Source organism: Geotrypetes seraphini, chromosome 2 (assembly GCF_902459505.1).
Source record: "Geotrypetes seraphini chromosome 2, aGeoSer1.1, whole genome shotgun sequence".
NCBI lineage: Eukaryota > Metazoa > Chordata > Amphibia > Gymnophiona > Dermophiidae > Geotrypetes > Geotrypetes seraphini.
The window spans coordinates 256,741,102-256,759,425 of NC_047085.1; the positions used below are offsets into that span (position 1 = coordinate 256,741,102).

The 18,324-nt window shown below is 49.8% G+C and overlaps 1 protein-coding gene across 1 annotated transcript in view; it reads right to left on the reverse strand.

The window, feature by feature from the left end:
- DMC1 (DNA meiotic recombinase 1) overlaps positions 1-18,324 on the reverse strand; it is a 398,321-nt gene that overhangs the window by 304,742 nt on the left and 75,255 nt on the right. The window contains exon 3 of the mRNA XM_033929441.1: positions 1,495-1,577. Coding sequence (XP_033785332.1) covers positions 1,495-1,577 — 83 coding nt within the window. The remainder of the gene's footprint in view (positions 1-1,494; positions 1,578-18,324) is intronic.

Consider the following 18,324-nt stretch of genomic DNA (forward strand, 5'->3'; position numbering starts at 1 on the left):
GGCGAGGATTCTCCCGAACCCCTTCCCCCAGGGGTGCGGAAGAGCCTCGGATTGTCGAGGCGGAGCTCCGAGACACGTAATGTCTCACCCCCGGTCGGCGAGGAGCGACCGCGTCTCCGAGGGGAAGCGCGAGAACGCTTAGGTTTCCTCGGCCGACGCCTCGTTCGAGGCCGACCCGAGGGCGAGGAGCCCCGGGAGGACCTCGATGAAGAGGACGTGGAAGAGATCCTCCGAACCCGACGCACCTTGTCCCGAGGCCTGACACTCCTCTCAGGCTGGTCAACCGAGTTCGAGGCCGAGGGCAAGGTCGGGGTCGAGGACGGCCGACCCCCGGGGTCCAAAGCCGAAGGCACTGAGACCGAGGCCGCCGATGCCGGGGCAGTCGAGGCCGAAGCCTGCTGCAGGTGCGCGAGGGCCCCGGACAGCTCCGAGGCAATCAGCGCTCAGAGCAAGTCCTGGAAGACCGGAACCCCCATCATGGCAGGCAGGTCCGGTGCCGAGGAGTGCTCCCTGGAGGGCGACCTCGGTCTCGAGTATTCCCTCGGGGCACTGGGCTTTGCAACTCGGGGCGGGGCAGAGGACGACCCACCCGCAGTCGAGGAGCCCGAGGATGGCTTCTTCGCTGACCCTGGAGTCGAGGATGGAAGCGAGGACTTACCCGAAGCAGGCTTGGTCGAGGCAGCAGGCTTGGATGAAGTCGAGGGTCGAGGCGAGGTCGGGGGACCGGAGGCCGAGGTCGAGGCCAGGGCCGAAGCTGAGGCCGACGTCGAGGCCTTCCCCGCCGCAGGGTCCACAGAGAAGAGCTCCGCCATCTGGGCACGGCGTCAGCGGAGAGCTCTAGACTGAAAAGTTGAGCACCTGTCACAGGACTCGGTAGGATGCTCAGGACCCAAACAGACCAAGCACCACCGGTGAGGATCGGTAATGGAGAGCAACCGATCGCACCGGGTGCACTTTTTAAAGCCCGTCAAGGGACGGGACATGGACACAAAACCCGGCCGGGAACGAACGAGATCCCGCGGCCGCGGCTACCGGGAGCCCCCGGAGCCGAACCAAAAATCTTTTTTTTTTTTTTTTGACGAAAACTGAAAGAAAAGAAAGAAAGAAAAGCAATTTAAGCACAGCGACCATGAAATAACACACAGCCGCGGTGTCAGAAGGCTAAATTCGAAGAGCACAATTTCCACAGGGCTTCTGGCTCCGCGGAAAAAACTGAACTGAGGACCACGAGGTGGGGATGCGCCCTCTAGTGGGCAAGAAGGCATGCACATGTGTGGTGCAGTGTAGCAAACTTGAAACTTCAATCAAGTTTGCTTGAAAAGCTGACCGCGCTGGGGCTCCGTAGATGACGTCACCCACATGTGAGAATATCATGCCTGCTTGTCCTGGGATAATACTCTTTCAAGTGTATAGAAAATCAAAAGGGCTGCAAGCTGTTCAGCCATCAGCCATGTAAATAAAACTTCAATTATAATAAAAAAAGTAACTAGTTACTCAAACTCTTGGCTCCCGGTAGTGACATGGAATACCATCTTTCTCTTCGCACTGTACTCAAATGCTGTCAGGAAGCCAGGCTCCTAGGAGAGAAAGTACCACAAGAAGCAGTTACCAATCTCCCCTATACATATGTCCAAACTACTGCACCTATCAAAAAGCAATTCTATGAGGAACATTTCAGCATGACACACGTGACAAAATTCACATATTCTTGCAACAGATACCGAGAGTAACTACGTGGTCAAAGAAGGGAGAAAACCACATGTAATCCCCTTCTAGATCTTCACCAGAAGGGAGGAGGGATCTTTGAGGCTCTCTCTCACCCTTGGGAAAATAAATGACTAAGTTCTGTTGGTGCTTGGAACTATAGTACTGTAGATGCTCAAGCATATTATAGCTACACCATTCAGAAGTTGTGCCAAAGAAAATCACATTTCACAGCAAATACATTCCTTCAGTTATGATAATGGTAAATACAATATACTTTATCAAAAAACTTGGGAACCCTATATCCAAATATGCACCCTATATCCAAATATGAATGTCAATGCCAGTGCTTAAAGCACAAGTTACTTACCCTAACGGGTGTTATCCAGGGACAGCGGGCAGATATTCTCACATGTGGTTGACGTCATCCATGGAGCCCCGGTACAGACAGCTTTAAAAGTGAACTGAAATTTTAATAACTTGAGAAAGTCGTGAACTGCCTGCACCCCGCATGCGCGAATGCCTTCCCACCTGATGTAGGCATGTAGCTCCTCAGTTCAGTAAGCCAGCTAAGAAGCCAACCAGGGGAGGTAGGTGGGTTATGAGAATATCAGCAACTGTGCTTTATCCCAGGACAAGCAGGCAGCATATTTTCACAGGTTGGTCACCTCCAAACTAACCACAATGGGATGGTAGGAGTGTTGGCCTTGTTTTAAGAAAACAAATTTTGTAATACTGTTTGGTCGAAGTGCCCATCTTGTTTGGAAAAAGTTTCCAGACAATAATGAGAGGTGAATGTATGAACTGAGGACCAAGTAGCAGCTTTGCATATTTCATTAATAGGAGTACCGTATTTTCTCGCATATAACGCGCGCGTTATACGTGGTTTTTACGTACCGCGCATACCCTCGCACGTTATACGCGTGAGCGCGTTGTACAAATTTTTTTTTACATAGTTCCCCCCCCCCCGACGTCCGATTCACCCCCCGCAGGACCGCTTGCACCCCCACCCCGAAGGACCGCTCGCACGCACTCCCACCCGCACCCGCACAGCCTCCCGACCCCCCCCATCATGTAGAAGCTCCTACCGGTGTCCTGCTGCTTCCTCTTGGCGGTTCCGACACCCGACACGATCGGGCAAGAGGGAGCTCAAGCCCTCTTGCCCCAGCCAACCGCGGCACCCCCGACACGATCGGGGCAAGAGGGAGCTCAAGCCCTCTTGCCCCAGCCAACCGCGGCACCCCTGACACGATCGAGGCAAGAGGGAGCTCAAGCCCACTTGCCCCCCCGACTCCCCGACACGATCGGGGCAAAAGGGAGCCCAAGCCCTCTTGCCCCGCCGACTCCCCAACTCACCGACAATATCGGGCCAAGAGGGAGCCAAGTCCTCCTGCCCTCAATGCAAACACCCCTCCCCCCAACGACTGCCCCCCCCAAGAACCTTAGACCGCCCCCCCCAGCCGACCCGCGACCCCCCTGGCCGACCCCCACGACACCCCCACCCCCCTTCCCCGTACCTTTGTGTAGTTGGCCGGACAAACGGGAGTCAAACTCGCCTGTCCGGCAGGCAGCCAACGACGGAATGAGGCCGGATTGGCCCATCCGTCCCAAAGCTCTGCCTACTGGTGGTGCCTAAGGCGCCTGGGCCAATCAGAATAGGCCCGGGAGCCTTAGGTCCCACCTGGGGGCGGGGCCTGAGGCACATGGGCCCAACCCGACCATGTGCCCAAGGCCCCGCCAGTAGGCGGAGCTTTGGGACGGATGGGCCAATCCGGCCTCATTCCGTGGTTGGCTGCCTGCCGGACAGGCGGGTTTGGCTCCCGTCTGTCCGGCCAACTACACAAAGGTACGGGGAAGGGGGGTGGGGGTGTCGTGGGGGTCGGCTGGGGGGCGGTCGGAGGTTCTTGGGGGGGCGGTCGTTGGGAGGGGGGTTTGCGTCGAGGGCAGGAGGGCCTGGGATCCCTCCTGCCCGTAATGTAGTGCGGGGTGGGGGTAGGGGGTCGCGTGGCCAGGAGGGTTTGGGCTCCCTCCTGGCCCGAACAACTAGCGGGGGGGGGGGGGGTCGCCAGGGCCAGGAGGACTTGGGCTCCCTCCTGGCCCGATATTGTCGGGGAGTTGGGGAGTCGGCGGGGCAAGAGGGCTTGGGCTCCCTTTTGCCCCGATCGTGTCGGGGAGTTGGGGGGGCAAGAGGGCTTGAGCTCCCTCTTGCCCCGATCGTGTCGGGGGTGCCGCGGTTGGCTGGGGCAAGAGGGCTTGAGCTCCCTCTTGCCCCGATTGTGTCGGGGAGTCGGGACCGCCAAGAGGAAGCAGCAGGACACCGGTAGGAGCTTCTACATGATGGGGGGGGGGGGTCGGGAGCCTGTGGGGGTGCGAGTGGTCCTTCACGATGGGGGTGCGGGTGGGAGTGCGTGCGAGCGGTCCTTCGGGGTGTGGGTGTGAGCGGTCCTTCGCGGTGGGGGTGCGAGCGGTTCTGCGGGGGAGGGGTGAATCGGACATCGGGGGTGGGGGGCATCAGGCTTTCAGGGTGGGGACAGGACTTCAAGGGGGAGAGGAGAGTCGGGGTGGCCAGAGGAGAGTCGGGGCGAGCGAAAGGAGAGTCGGGCGGCGACGGGAGAGTCGGGCAGCATGCGCGATATACGGGTGTGCGCGGTATATAAAAATTTCTGTACATAGATTTGTGTTTTTCGCGCGCTATACCCGTGTGCGCGTTTTACACGGGTGCGCATTATCTACGTGAAAATACGGTAGAATGGAGAAAAGCTACTGAAGCTGCCATAGCTCGAAATTTATGGGCTGTGACCCGACTCTCCAGTTGCGGCCCAGTCTGTGCATAACATAATGAGATGCAAGCAGCCAAACAATTGGAAATTGTTTTCTTGGATACAGGATGCCCCAACTTATTAGGATCTAAAGAGACAAAAAGCTGGGGAGATGATGTGATTTAGTCCTTTGCAAATAGAAAGCCAATACTCGTTTGCAGTCCAGAGTATGAAGAGCCGTTTGTCCAGAATGAGATTGAGGCTTGGGAAAAAATACTGGAAACACAATCGATTGATTGAGATGAAATTCAGTGACAACCTTTAGTAAGAATTTTGGATGAGTGCGAAGCACAACCTTTTCATGGTGGAACACTATAAATGGTGGATCCGCCACCAATGTTGGACGATCACTCACTCTTCTGGCAAAAGTGAGAGAGATGAAAAAAACAACTTTCCAAGTAAGATAATTGAGATGAGCCGAAGACATTGGTTCAAATGGAGGCTTCATTAACTTGGCAAGAACCACTTTGAGATCCCAGACCACTGGAGGTGGCTCGAGAGGTGGTTTGACATTGAAAAGTCATTTCATGACTCCAGAGATCAGAGGATGAGCAGTGAGAGGTTTACCATCCACCGGTTGATGAAAGGCAGTGATACCACTGACATAGACTCTAATAGATGTGGATTTGAGTCCAGAGTCAGAGAAATGAAGGAGATAATCCAAAATTAAGGAAAAAGAGAAGGATTTCAAATCCTGGTGATGAAGAAGACACCAAGCAGAAAAATGTGTCCACTTTTGTTGATAACACTGCTGAGTGGCTGGTCTTCTCAAAGCTTCTAGGATAAGTCTGACAGGCTGAGAGAGGTGAAGATCAGCAGAGTTCAGCCCAAGAGATAACAAGCAGTCAGGTGTAAAGACTGAAAGTTGGGATGTAGAAGAGAACCGTGACTCTGCGTGAGAAGAGCTACTGGCTCCTTGATACTGAGTTGAAGTAGAAGGGAGAACCATGGTTGTCTGGGCCACAAAGGAGGTATCAGAATCATGGTGGCAGACTCCTGCTTTAGCTTGACAAGCACCTTGAGAACATGAGAAATGGGTTAGAATGCATAAAGAAACTTGTTCGTCCAATCCAGGAGAAAAGTGTCTGCCTTTAGGCGATGAGGAGAATATAGCCTAGCGTAAAAGTGGGGTAGCTTGTTATTGTGGGGAGACGCAAACAGATCTACTTCAGGGGTCTCCCATTGAGAAAAAATGGGATGGACAGCTGCTGAGCTCAGTGTCCATTTGTGAGGTTAAAGAATGCGACTGGGGTTGTTCACCAGAGAATTCTGCTCCCCTTAAATGTAAACCGTCCTGAGAAAGATGTTGCAAGGAACCGCCCAACTCAAAATCTTTTGAGTCACTTGACAGAAAAGGAGAGACCCTGTTCCTCCTTGCTTGTTTACACAGTACATAGCTACTTGATTGTCTGTATGGACAAGGAGAATTGATTTTGTAGAAGATGCTGAAAAGTCCTGAGGGCATTGTAAATCGCTCCAAGTTCCAACAGATTTATCGATCTCTGATGGATCAACAATCTCTGGTGGATCAAAGACTTTGAGTGTGTAGGCCAACCAGGTGAGCTCCTCAAGCGTAAGTTGATGAATCTGTGGTCAGGACTTTCTGATGAAGAGGTTTGTGAAAGAGCAGCCCTCTGCAAAGATTGAAGAGTGCATACACCACTTCAGTGATAGTCGAAGAGACGAGGTGACTTGAATATGTTGCGAAAGTGGGTCGAGAGCTTACGATCACTGTGATGCCAGGGACCATTGGAGGATTCACAGAAGCTTCATAAAGGGAGTCACGTGGACTGTGGAGGCCATGTGCCCTAGAAGAACCATCATGCGCCTTGCTGGGCAACTTGATGGCAGAGCTGATGAGGAAGAAACGCCCTGAGTTGAATAGTATCTAGTAGAGCTCCGATAAACTGAAGGTTTTGAGAAGGCTGAAGCTGAGATTTGGGAAATTTGACCTCGAATCCCAAATTCTGAAGGAATAATACAGTCTGTTGTGTCGCTAAGAGGACACCCTGAGACGAAGGATCCTAGATGAGCTAGTCGTCTAGATCAGTGGTTCCCAACCCTGTCCTGGAGGACCAACAGGCCAATAGGGTTTTCAGGCTAGCCCTAATGAATATGCATGAGAGAGATTTGCATATAATGGAAGTGACAGGCATGCAAATCTGCTCCATGCATATTCATTAAGAGTTATCCTGAAAACCCGATTGGCCTGGTGGTCCTCCAGGATAGAGTTGAGAACCACTGGTCTAGATAAGGAAAGACTTGAAGGCCCTGAGACCGCAAGGTTACTGCCACCACTACCAGGCACGGTGAAAACTCTGGGAGAAGATGCCAGGCCAAAAGGTAGAACCTTGCACTGATAGTGGTGATGCGCCACTCGAAATATGAGGTACTTCCTGGATGCTGGATGAATTGGAATGTCAGTGTAAGCCTCCTTGAGGCTTACACTGACAAAGGCTTACACTGACAAAGGCGTGTGCGCCTTAGCACGTGCCTTTGCGAAGATACTGAGCGGAGCAAAAGAAGCTTCCCACCACTGATCAAACTGATAAGTATTTGCATGTCTGGATAACCTAAGTCTGTATAATCTAACAAGTATTTGCATGTCTGGTTGCATGATCAGCCTACCTACCTTGATTCCAGATAATTTAAATATTTGCATAATTGAATAATCCGATAAGTATTTGCCTGCCTGCTCCACCTCCCTTCGATTGGTAGGTTTTAGTTTCACTCTCTTTAAATCTTTCTTTTAATCTCAGCGCCAACATGACCAACTCTACATGAAAGTTTATAGCCTTTCTCCTTCTCTACTTGCTAGGTACGAGAGGTTGGGTTTCAAGTGCCCTAGCATTTGAACCAATCCCAACCTACTTTAAATGGGATAGAATCACTGGGCCTGAAAAATCACTTCGCCCCCATCGTGTCCTTCATGATTACACGGAAACAGGTCCTTTCCCAATCCCTGTGGTTAATGCCACCCGCCATTCCTCTAGACCAGTGGTTCCCAAACCTGTCCTGGGGGACTCCCAGCCAGTCAGGTTTTCAAGATATCCCTAATGAATATGCATGAGAGAGATTTGTGTACCTGTCACTTCCATTATATGCAAATCTCTCTCATGCATATTCATTAGGGATATCTTGAAAACCTGACTGGCTGGGGGTCCCCCAGGACAGGTTTGGAAACCACTGCTCTAGACCAATGCACAAAAGAAAACGATTCCTAAAAAACTTACAATGTGCTGAGCCCTCAACTCCTTCGGAACAGTACATAATTTCTGGAGTGTATCTGAACATTCGCTCGGTTAGGAACAAAATCCAATTAGTCTAAGACTGGCTGGAACAAACCCACCTAAATATTTTACTTCTAACCGAAACATGGATAATTTCCTATCAGGATGCTATCATAGGTGATATACTACCTTTAGATTTCAAAATTATTCCTCTATCACAGGGGTAGGGAACTCCAGTCCTCGAGAGCTGTATTCCAGTCGGGTTTTCAGGATTCCCCCAATGAATATGCATTGAAAGCTGTGCATGCACATAGATCTCATGCATATTCATTGGGGAAATCCTGAAAACCCGACTGGAATACGGCTCTCGAGGACCGGAGTTCCCTACCCCTGCTCTATCAAGAAACTAAAAAAGAAGAGGTGGCTTAGCTATAATTCTCCGAGATCATTTTGAGTTTCAAGTACTAGACTCTAAACTAACCAATGATCTGGAAATTCTCACTTGCAAAATATCCAAAGTGGACTGTAAAGATAATTTGATCGTTACAATATTTTATATGTCCCCTAACAAATGAAACCTAGTAAAAGAAGACCTTTACGAATTCCTTACAAACTCGACAGCCAGCGCCCATAATTTTTTAGCTGGTGATGTTAATTTACACCTCGAGCAGGAAGAGAATTCCAACGCAGCAGATCTACTTTCCTTCCTCACATCCCTAGGCTTTTCCAAGCTACCCCCGACTAAAAACCCATAAGAAAGGTCACCAGTTAGATTTGATTATATTTCTTTCCAATGTCCCAACTACCCCCAGTATATGTTTTAAAAGGTGAAATCTGGGCTAACACCCCTTGGTCGGACCACCTTCTTTGTAATTTTGAATTATGCTGGATCAAAAAACAACCCAAAAGGAAACCAAGGATCAATCTTAAACAGAAAGCGATTTGGACAAGAGGACAATTGAGTCCAGTAGAATACTGGTTGCACTACAGCTTTATATCCAACTCTGACTTAGACCCAAATTTCATCCTAGAATGGAAAAATTTCAGTGATCAGGTTCTAAACAATATTGCACCATTGAAACTATGTAAAAAAAAACATCTATCAGACAACTGGTATGATGCTGACCTATTAGCTTTAAAACGAGAAGTACGTAAACTGGAAAGAACATGGTGTAAATCATGGAAAGATAACGACAGATTCAACTGGCGACTAAAAGTTAAAGAGTATAAAAGAATGATTACAGAAAAGCGTTGTAAACATTATTCCCAAACAATTAATTCTCCTTCGCTGAATAGCAAAGAACTTTTCAGAATAGTCAATTCCCTGTTTGATATTGATCTACATAAACATTCCAACTCAGACCTCCCACCCTCTGCTGCAAACCTATCCAACTACTTCGCCACTAAAATTCATAATTTGAAATTGTCTCTTGTTGCTACCAGCATAGAACCAATAATCAACCAACCTGCTTTAGGAAAGGAAGGTTCAATTGCTGACATGATCTGGAATCATTTTGAAAACCCAGACTGGAATCAATTTCTCAAGCTCTACTCTAAATATGCAAAATCCAATTGCCTATTAGACAACTGCCCAACGTCTATCATGAAATCAGCCCCCTTCCCATTCAAAGCTGAACTCTTCAACTGGGTTTCTCTATGTTTGTCCACTGGCCACTTTCCAGTGAACCTCGACCATATCCTTGTGTCTCCTATTATTAAAAATTCCATGGAGCCAATCTCTTCGGTTACTAACTACAGACCCATTGCCAACATACCACTTTTCCTAAAACTAATGGAAGGTCTAGTTAACCTTGATCTCATGAACTACTTAAAGAAGTTCAACATTCTACACGACTCAGTCTGGTTTTCGCACAAATTATAGTAAAGAAACTGTCTTAGCTTCACTGACTGATTACTTCTTCCATTTGTTTTCCCTGGAAAAAAACGCAGTGCCTTTGACCTTGTTGACCATGACATTCTGCTCAGGTGCCTTGATTCTATTGACATTTCTGGACAGGTATTAAACTTACAGGCTTCTTAAAAAAAACGCACTTACCAGGTTCACTGTGACAGAACCTTTTCCCAATCCTGGTGTAATCCCTGTGGAGTTCCACAGGGCTCCCCTCTCTCCCCTTCTCTGGTCAGCGTCTACATGGCATCATTGGGACATATGTTATCTGACATAAAATTGAAATCGTATATATATGCAAATGACATCACAATTATCATTCCTATAATCTCCCTGACACAAGAGACAGATCTCACCTCATCTGTCCTCACTAAGATAGAACAATGGACTACACAATTCAAATTAAAACTGAACCCAGAAAAAACCCAAGATTTTCTTAGCAAGGCCTAACTACAAGTTAACAAATACCTCTTTGAAATTAAACGGGTTATATTATTCAATTAATCCGACTATCAAAATCCTGGGAGTCATCCTGGACCGATGCCTGACTTTCGAAGACCATACTAATGCTCAGGTTAAAAAATGCTTTTGCACCCTCTGGAAACTTCGCACCATCAAACACTATTTCGACTTCCTCTCTTTTCGACTGCTGGTTCAATCTCTAATCTTAAGCATCTTAGATTACTGCAACATTATATACTTGGGATCCTTTAAGAAAACTATCAAACATTTGAGAGTCATCCAGAATGCTGCCGTCCGCCTCATCTACGGTTTCAAAAAGTAGGATCATGTAAGCCCATATTATAGAAAACTGTATTGGCTGCCGATGGAGGCAAGGATCATCTTCAAGTTTGCTTGCCTCTGCTTCAAAACCTTAACATGTTCATCCCCAATCTACCTGTCGCACCTTTTTGAATTTCCAGGCCCCACCCGCAACCATAGCGCCTACCTGTTTGCCTTCCCGTCCTTAAAGGGCTGTATCTATAAGAGATTCCTTGAAAGATCTCTGTCATTCCAAGCAGGCAAATGGAATAAATGTCTAACCACCCTCATTTCAAATGCACCTTCCTACCAAACCTTTAGGAAATCAATCAAAACCTATCTCTTTGATAAATTTCTCTGACTCCCTTCCTGCCTTGTATCTCTGATATGCCTCCGGATATACCTGACTACTCTGGACTTGCTAAGGTAACCTGAAAGTCTTTCTGTATCATTGCTGTCTGTGTACAGTCTCTTCCTCTGTAAACCGCTCTAAACTGTTGTGGTACTGTGGTATACAAAAAGCACAGTTACTTAACGTAACATGTGTTATCCAGGGACAGCAGGCAGCTATTCTAACATATGGGTGACGTCATCAACGAAGCCCGGATGCGAATGCCTCACAAGCAGACTTGCTTGAAGAAACTTGAAGTATCGAGTCGCCCGCACCGTGCATGCGCGAGTGCCTTCCCGCCCAGCGAGGGCGCGTCTCCTCGGTTCAGATAGCTAGCAGAGAAGCCAACCAGGGGAGGTGAATGGGTTGTGAGAATAGCTGCCTGCTGTCCCTGGATAACACCTGTTATGGTAAGTAACGGTGCTTTATCCCAGGACAAACAGGCAGGTATTCTCACATATGGGTGACCTCCAAGCTAACCAGAATGGGATGGTGGGAGTGTTGGCAATTTAGGAGAATAAATTTTGTAATACTGTTTGGCCAAACTGTCCATCATGTCTGGAAAAAGTATCCAGACAATAGTGAGAAGTGAAGGTAAGAACCGAGGACCAAGTAGCAGCTCTACAAATTTCCTCAATAGGTGTAGATCTGAGGAAAGCTACTGAAACTGCCATTGCTCTGACTTTATGGGCTGTGACTTTACTATGAAGGGGTAATCCAGCCTTGACATAGTAGAAAGAGATACAAACCGCCATCCAGTTGGAGATGGTACGCTTAGAAATAGGATGGCCCAACTTATTTGGATCAAAAGAAACAAAAAGTTGAGGAGCAGTTCAGCAATGTTACTTACCGTAACAGTTGTTATCCAGGGACAGCAGGCAGCTATTCTCACTAGTGGGTGATGTCATCCGACAGAGCCCCGATACGGACATCTTGCAAGCATGTCTTGCTTGAAGAAACTCAGAAGTTTCGAGATACCCGCACCGCGCATGCGCCAGTGCCTTCCCGCCCGATGTACCGGGTGTGTCTCCTCAGTTCAGGTAGCTAGCCTGAGAAGCCAACCCAGGGGAGGTGGGTGGGACGTGAGAATAGCTGCCTGCTGTCCCTGGATAACAACTGTTACGGTAAGTAACATTGCTTTATCCCAGGACAAGCAGGCAGGTATTCTCACTAGTGGGTGACCTCCAAGCTAACCCCAATGGGATGGTGGGAGAGTTGGCAACTTAAGAGAACAAATTTTGTAACACTGTTTGGCCAAACTGTCCATCCCGTCTGGAGAAAGTATCCAGACAGTAATGAGAGGTGAATGTATGAACCGAGGACCAAGTGGCAGCCTTACATATCTCCTCAATCGGTGTCGATCTGAGGAAGGCTACAGAGGCTGCCATTGCTCTGACCTTATGGGCTGTGACCTTACGGGGGAGGGATAATCCAGCCTGGGCATAGCAGGAAGAGATACAAGCCGCCATCCAGTTAGAGATGGTGCGCTTCGATACAGGTCGTCCCAACTTGTTTGGATCAAAGGAGACGAAAAGTTGAGGAGTTCTGTGTGGCTTTGTGCGATCCAAGTAGAAAGCTAGAGCACGTTTACAGTCCAGAGTGTGCAAAGCAGATTCCCCAGGATGAGAATGAGGCTTTGGAAAGAACACTGGAAGCACGATGGATTGGTTGATGTGAAATTCAGAGACCACTTTAGGCAAGAATTTTGGATGAGTACGGAGAACCACCTTGTCATGATGGAATACAGTGAACGGTGGATCCGCCACTAGGGCCTGAAGCTCACTGACCCGACGAGCTGACGTGAGGGCCACCAGAAAAACCACCTTCCAGGTGAGATACTTAAGTGGAGCCGTGTTGAGAGGTTCAAACGGAGGCTTCATAAGATGAGACAGGACAACATTGAGATCCCAAACCACAGGAGGAGGTTTGATAGGAGGGTTGACATGAAACAGCCCTTTCATAAATTTGGAAACCACAGGATGAGCAGACAAAGGTTTCCCCTGTAGAGGCTGATGGAAAGCCGCAATAGCACTCAGGTGGACTCGTATAGAGGTAGACTTGAGACCAGACTGAGACAGGTGTAGAAGATAGTCCAATACAGAAGATAGGGAAGCTCGCTGAGGTTCCGTGGCATTGGAAATACACCAGGAAGAGAATCTAGTCCATTTTTGGGAATAGCATTGTCGAGTAGCAGGCTTCCTGGAAGCCTCCAAGACCTCCCTCACTGCTTGGGAGAACTGGTGAGGCGTTATGTCGAAAGGAACCAAGCTGTCAGGTGGAGAGACTGCAGGTTGGGATGAAGTAGTGAACCTTGATGTTGAGTAAGTAGTGAAGGAAACACTGGAAGAAGTACTGGCTCCCTGCTGCACAGTTGAAGTAGAAGGGAGTACCACGGTTGCCTGGGCCACCGAGGAGCAATCAGAATCATGGTGGCATGGTCTGATCTCAACTTGACCAGAGTCTTCTGAATGAGAGGAAAAGGAGGAAACGCATATAGGAAGCGATTCCCCCACTCCAGTAGAAAGGCATCTGCCTCGAGGCGGAGAGGAGTGTAGATCCTGGAGCAAAACTGAGGCAGTTTGAAGTTGTGGGGGGCTGCAAAGAGGTCTATCTGAGGCGTTCCCCACTGAGCGAAGATCTGATGAAGGGGGTCGGAATGGAGCATCCATTCGTGGGGCTGGAGAAGACGACTCAATTTGTCTGCTAAGACGTTGTCTTTCCCCTGAATGTAGACAGCTCTGAGGAAGGTGTTGTGGCGGACCGCCCAATCCCAGACTCGAAGAGCTTCCTGACAAAGGGGGGCCGAGCCCGTGCCCCCCTGTTTGTTGACATAATACATGGCGACCTGATTGTCTGTGCGAATAAGGACCACCATGTCGTGAAGTAGATGCTGAAAAGCTTGGAGAGCATTGAAAATGGCTCTGAGCTCCAGAAGATTGATTTGATGGAGTCGTTCCGCACTGGTCCAGAACCCCTGAGTGCGAAGACCATCCAGATGAGCCCCCCATGCATAGTTCGATGAATCTGTCGTGAGAACTTTCTGGTGGGGAGGAGAGTGAAACAGCAAACCTCTGGATAGATTCGAAGAGGTCATCCACCAGAGAAGAGACTGCCTTAGAGCAGGAGTGACCACAATGTGACGGGACAACGGGTCGGACACCTGAGTCCACTGAGATGCCAGGGTCCATTGAGGAATTCTGAGATGTAGTCTGGCAAAAGGCGTCACATGAACTGTAGATGCCATGTGTCCCAAAAGGACCATCATGTGTCTCGCCGAGATGGACGGGCGAGAAGACACCGACTGGCAGAGTAGAAGGAGAGCATCCATGCGTGGAGGAGGAAGGAATGCTCGAAGTTGAATGGTATCCAGGATAGCCCCGATGAAGGGGAGAGACTGGGTGGGCTGAAGATGTGATTTGGGGAAGTTGATCTCGAAGCCCAGACTCTGCAGAAAAGAAATTGTAGTCAAGGTCGCCGAAATGACCTCTGGAGCCGACGGTGCCTTGATGAGCCAGTCGTCGAGGTATGGAAACACCTGGAGACCCATGTTCCGGAGTGCAGCGGCCACCACCACCAGACACTTCGTGAAGACTCTGGGAGACGAGGAAAGGCCGAATGGAAGCACTCGATACTGCAGATGTAGATGTCCCACCCGAAATCTGAGAAACTTGCGGGAGGCCGGATGTATCGGGATGTGAGTGTAGGCCTCCTTGAGGTCCAGAGAGCATAACCAATCGTTCTGCTCGAGGAGAGGGTAGAGAGAAGCAAGGGTCAGCATGCGGAACCGCTCCTTGACCAAAAACTTGTTGAGGACTCGAAGGTCCAAAATGGGACGCAGATCGCCCGTCTTCTTCGGAACCAAGAAGTACCGGGAGTAGAACCCCTGGTTTTGCTGATCTACTGGCACCGGCTCGACGGCTCGAAGCCGAAGCAGAGCCTGCGCCTCCTGTAGAAGAAGAGCGGTCTGCGTCGAGTTGGAAGGATACTCTCTTGGCGGGTGGTCCGGGGGGACCCGTTGGAAATGAAGAGAGTATCCCTCTCTTACGATGGTAAGGACCCAGAGGTCCGTGGTGATCGTCTCCCATCGATGACAAAAATGGTGGAGACGACCCCCGATGGGAAAAACGGGAGGAGACAGAACGAAGTCGGTTATGCTCCCTGGAAGAGAGTCAAAAGGGCTGAGTAGCCTTGGGTGCAGCCGGCATCTGAGGCTTCTGTTGAGTCTTTTGAGGAGGCTGTCTCTTTGCAGGCTGTCTCGCAGGAGGAGTCTGTCTTGGCTGATAACGCCGCTGGTAAATCAGAGGCGGCCTAGAAGGACGAGACTGCTGAGGCTTAGGCTTAGGCCGCAGAATCGACTGGAAGGACTTCTCATGGTCCGAAAGCTTTTTAGTAACAGTCTCGATAGACTCATCGAACAGATCAGCCCCCGCACAAGGCACATTAGCAAGTCTGTCTTGAAGGTTCGGATCCATGTCAATGGTACGGAGCCATGCTAGGCGACGCATGGCGACCGAACAGGCCGCAGCACGTGCCGAGAGCTCGAAGGCATCGTAGGAGGATTGCATGAGCTGCAGGCGTAACTGAGAAAGGGTCGCCACCACCTCTTCAAATTCGAATCGAGCTTGAGCATCGATAAAGGGGATGAACTTGCGGAGCACTGGCAAGAAAAAGTCCAAGTATGAAGAGAAGAAAAAATTATAATTTAGCACTCGAGTTGCCATCATCGAATTTTGGTAGATACGTCTACCAAATTTATCCATCGTCCTCCCTTCACGGCCCGGAGGTACTGAGGCGTACACCTGGGAGGGATGAGATCGTTTGAGGGAGGACTCGACTAGAAGTGACTGATGAGAAAGTTGCGCCCCCTCAAACCCCTTGTGATGGACGATGCGGTATCGAGCATCCAATTTACTGGGAACTGCAGGTATGGAATACGGTGTTTCAAAACAACGCATGAAAGTCTGGTCAAGCAGTTTATGCAGAGGAAGGCGAAGCGTCTCCGCTGGAGGGTGAGGCAAATGCATGGTGTCCAGATACTCCTTAGAATATCGAGAACCAGTGTCCAACGTCACATCCAAATCATCCGCCATTTGTCGAAGGAAGGATGAAAAAGAAAGTTGGTCCGCCAGCGCCGGCCGGCGAGACGGACTAGAAGAGGTGGAAGCCTCCGGATCCAGAGAAAGCTGAGAGCGGCAAGGAGAATAGGAGGTAGATGGTTCCTCATACTCCGGCCCCTCAGGTGGGGATAAATCTGACGAGGAGTATCCCATACGCTGGATCTTCTTTTGCGGGGACACCTCCGAATGACGTGAAGAGTGTCGAGAGGAGTGTCGAGATCGATGCCCCTCCCGGTGACGGGATGGGGAGCGAGATCTTCTGTGCATCGCACGATCCCCCGAAGCCTCCAAGGAATGGATTGGACTTGATGCAGTGGATCGTAGAGGTGGTAAGGATGCGGACTCACGCAGTGCCACCCAGGTCTGGTATGGAGTGCGGAAGAACTCTTCCTGCGATGCAGTATGCCCAGGACTTCGACTATCAGGGGCTGACACAGCACTCTGCTGTCGAGGGGGCGTGATGGGCTCCAAAGGCGGCATGTTACTAAATGAAGCCCGCCTGGAAGCACTCGCCGCCCTCCGCCGATCCTCCTCGTCGAGCAGAGAGATCGTACGACGAGGAGGAGGGGGAGGGGGCGGATCGCCCCCCTGGACCGAGCCCGGGAGGTCACCCTGAATGGAGGCGATAAGCCGGGGTCCCATAGAGTGCATAAGCTCGACAAATTGAGCTTCCAGCAGGGATCGCAGCGAAGCCGATATGGAGGGATCCGCACCGAAAGGGGGTCCTCCAGCACGGTCTTCGCGCTCCTTTGTGGTCAAGTGCTTCTGCTTGCTAGCTTTAGGCACCTTGATGACCACCGGAGGGACAGTGGAAGGCAGTACCTGAGCCGAGGAGACGGGGACAGGCACCGATGCTGAACCGGAAGCAGAAGTCGGAGTGAACGATGCCGGCTTCACGATGCCCGATGCAGGAGTTGTCGATGCAGGCTTCGAACGAACTGGCGAAACCGTCGTGGAAGTTGAAGCAGATGGCTCTTTGGCAGACTCCATCTTGAACATCGACTCCCAAAGCAAGCAGCGCCGTTTGAACGATCGCGCAGTGAGCGTGGAACAAGGCCGGCACGATTTCGGAACGTGGTCTGGACCAAGACACTGAAGACAGCGTCGATGCGGGTCTGTCAACGAAATCGCACGCTGGCACTTGCTGCACTTTTTAAAACCGGTGATTGGCCGGGACATAGGCCGGAAAATCGTCGCCGCTAGGTCGAAGGCGCTCGGCCTAAGCCATGAGGCCGGCCCGGCCGAACCGCCGGAAGAAATAATTTTAACTTTTTTTTTTTATTTTTTAGAAAACTTAAAATTGAAAGAAATAAATCAAATAAACAACAAAACGTGGTAGAAAAGAAGGCAAAATACTGAAATTCAGTCAGCGCAGAATGAAGTGAAACTTCTCAGCTCCGCGGAAAGAAAAGAACTGAGGAGACACGCCCGGTACATCGGGCGGGAAGGCACTGGCGCATGCGCGGTGCGGGCATCTCGAAACTTCTGAGTTTCTTCAAGCAAGACATGCTTGCAAGATGTCCGTATCGGGGCTCTGTCGGATGACATCACCCACTAGTGAGAATACCTGCCTGCTTGTCCTGGGATAATGTGTGGTTTGGTACGTTCCAAGTAGAAGGCCAAAGCACGTTTACAGTCCAAAGTATGAAGAGCTGATTCTCCAGGATGAGAATGAGGCTTTGAAAAATCACTGGAAGTACGATGGATTGGTTGAGATGAAATTCCGAGACCACTTTAGGTAGGAATTTAGGATGACTACGAAGAACCACCTTGTCATGATGGAACACAGTGAATGGTGGGTCAGTAACTAAAGCTTGCAGTTCACTGACTCTTCGAGCAGAAGTGAGGGCTTTCCAAGTGAGATACTTCAGGTGAGCCTTATCAATTGGTTCAAATGGAGGCTTCATGAGTTGAGTAAGGACAACATTGAGGTCCCAAATCACAGGAGGCGGTTTGAGAGGAGGTTTAACATTGAAGAGTCCTTCCATGAATTTGGAAACCACTGGATGAGCAGAGAGGGGTTTCCCTTCAATAGGCTGATGGAAAACCGCAATTGCACTGAGATGGACTCGGATAGATGTAAACTTGAGGCCAGAATTGGATAAGTGCAACAAGTAGTCCAAAACAGAAGATAAGGAGGAATGCTGAGGCTCTTTATGATGAGAAAAACACCACGTAGAAAATCTAGTCCACTTTTGGTGATAGCATTGTCTAGTGGTAGGCTTCCTAGAAGCTTCTAAAACATCTCTTACAGATTGAGAAAACTGAAGAGGAGTTATTTTGAAAGGTACCAAGCTCTCAGGTGTAGAGACTGCAGGTTGGGATGAAGCAGAGATCTTTGACTCTGTGTAAGCAGAGAAGGAAAAACTGGTAGAAGGTATGGCTCCCCACT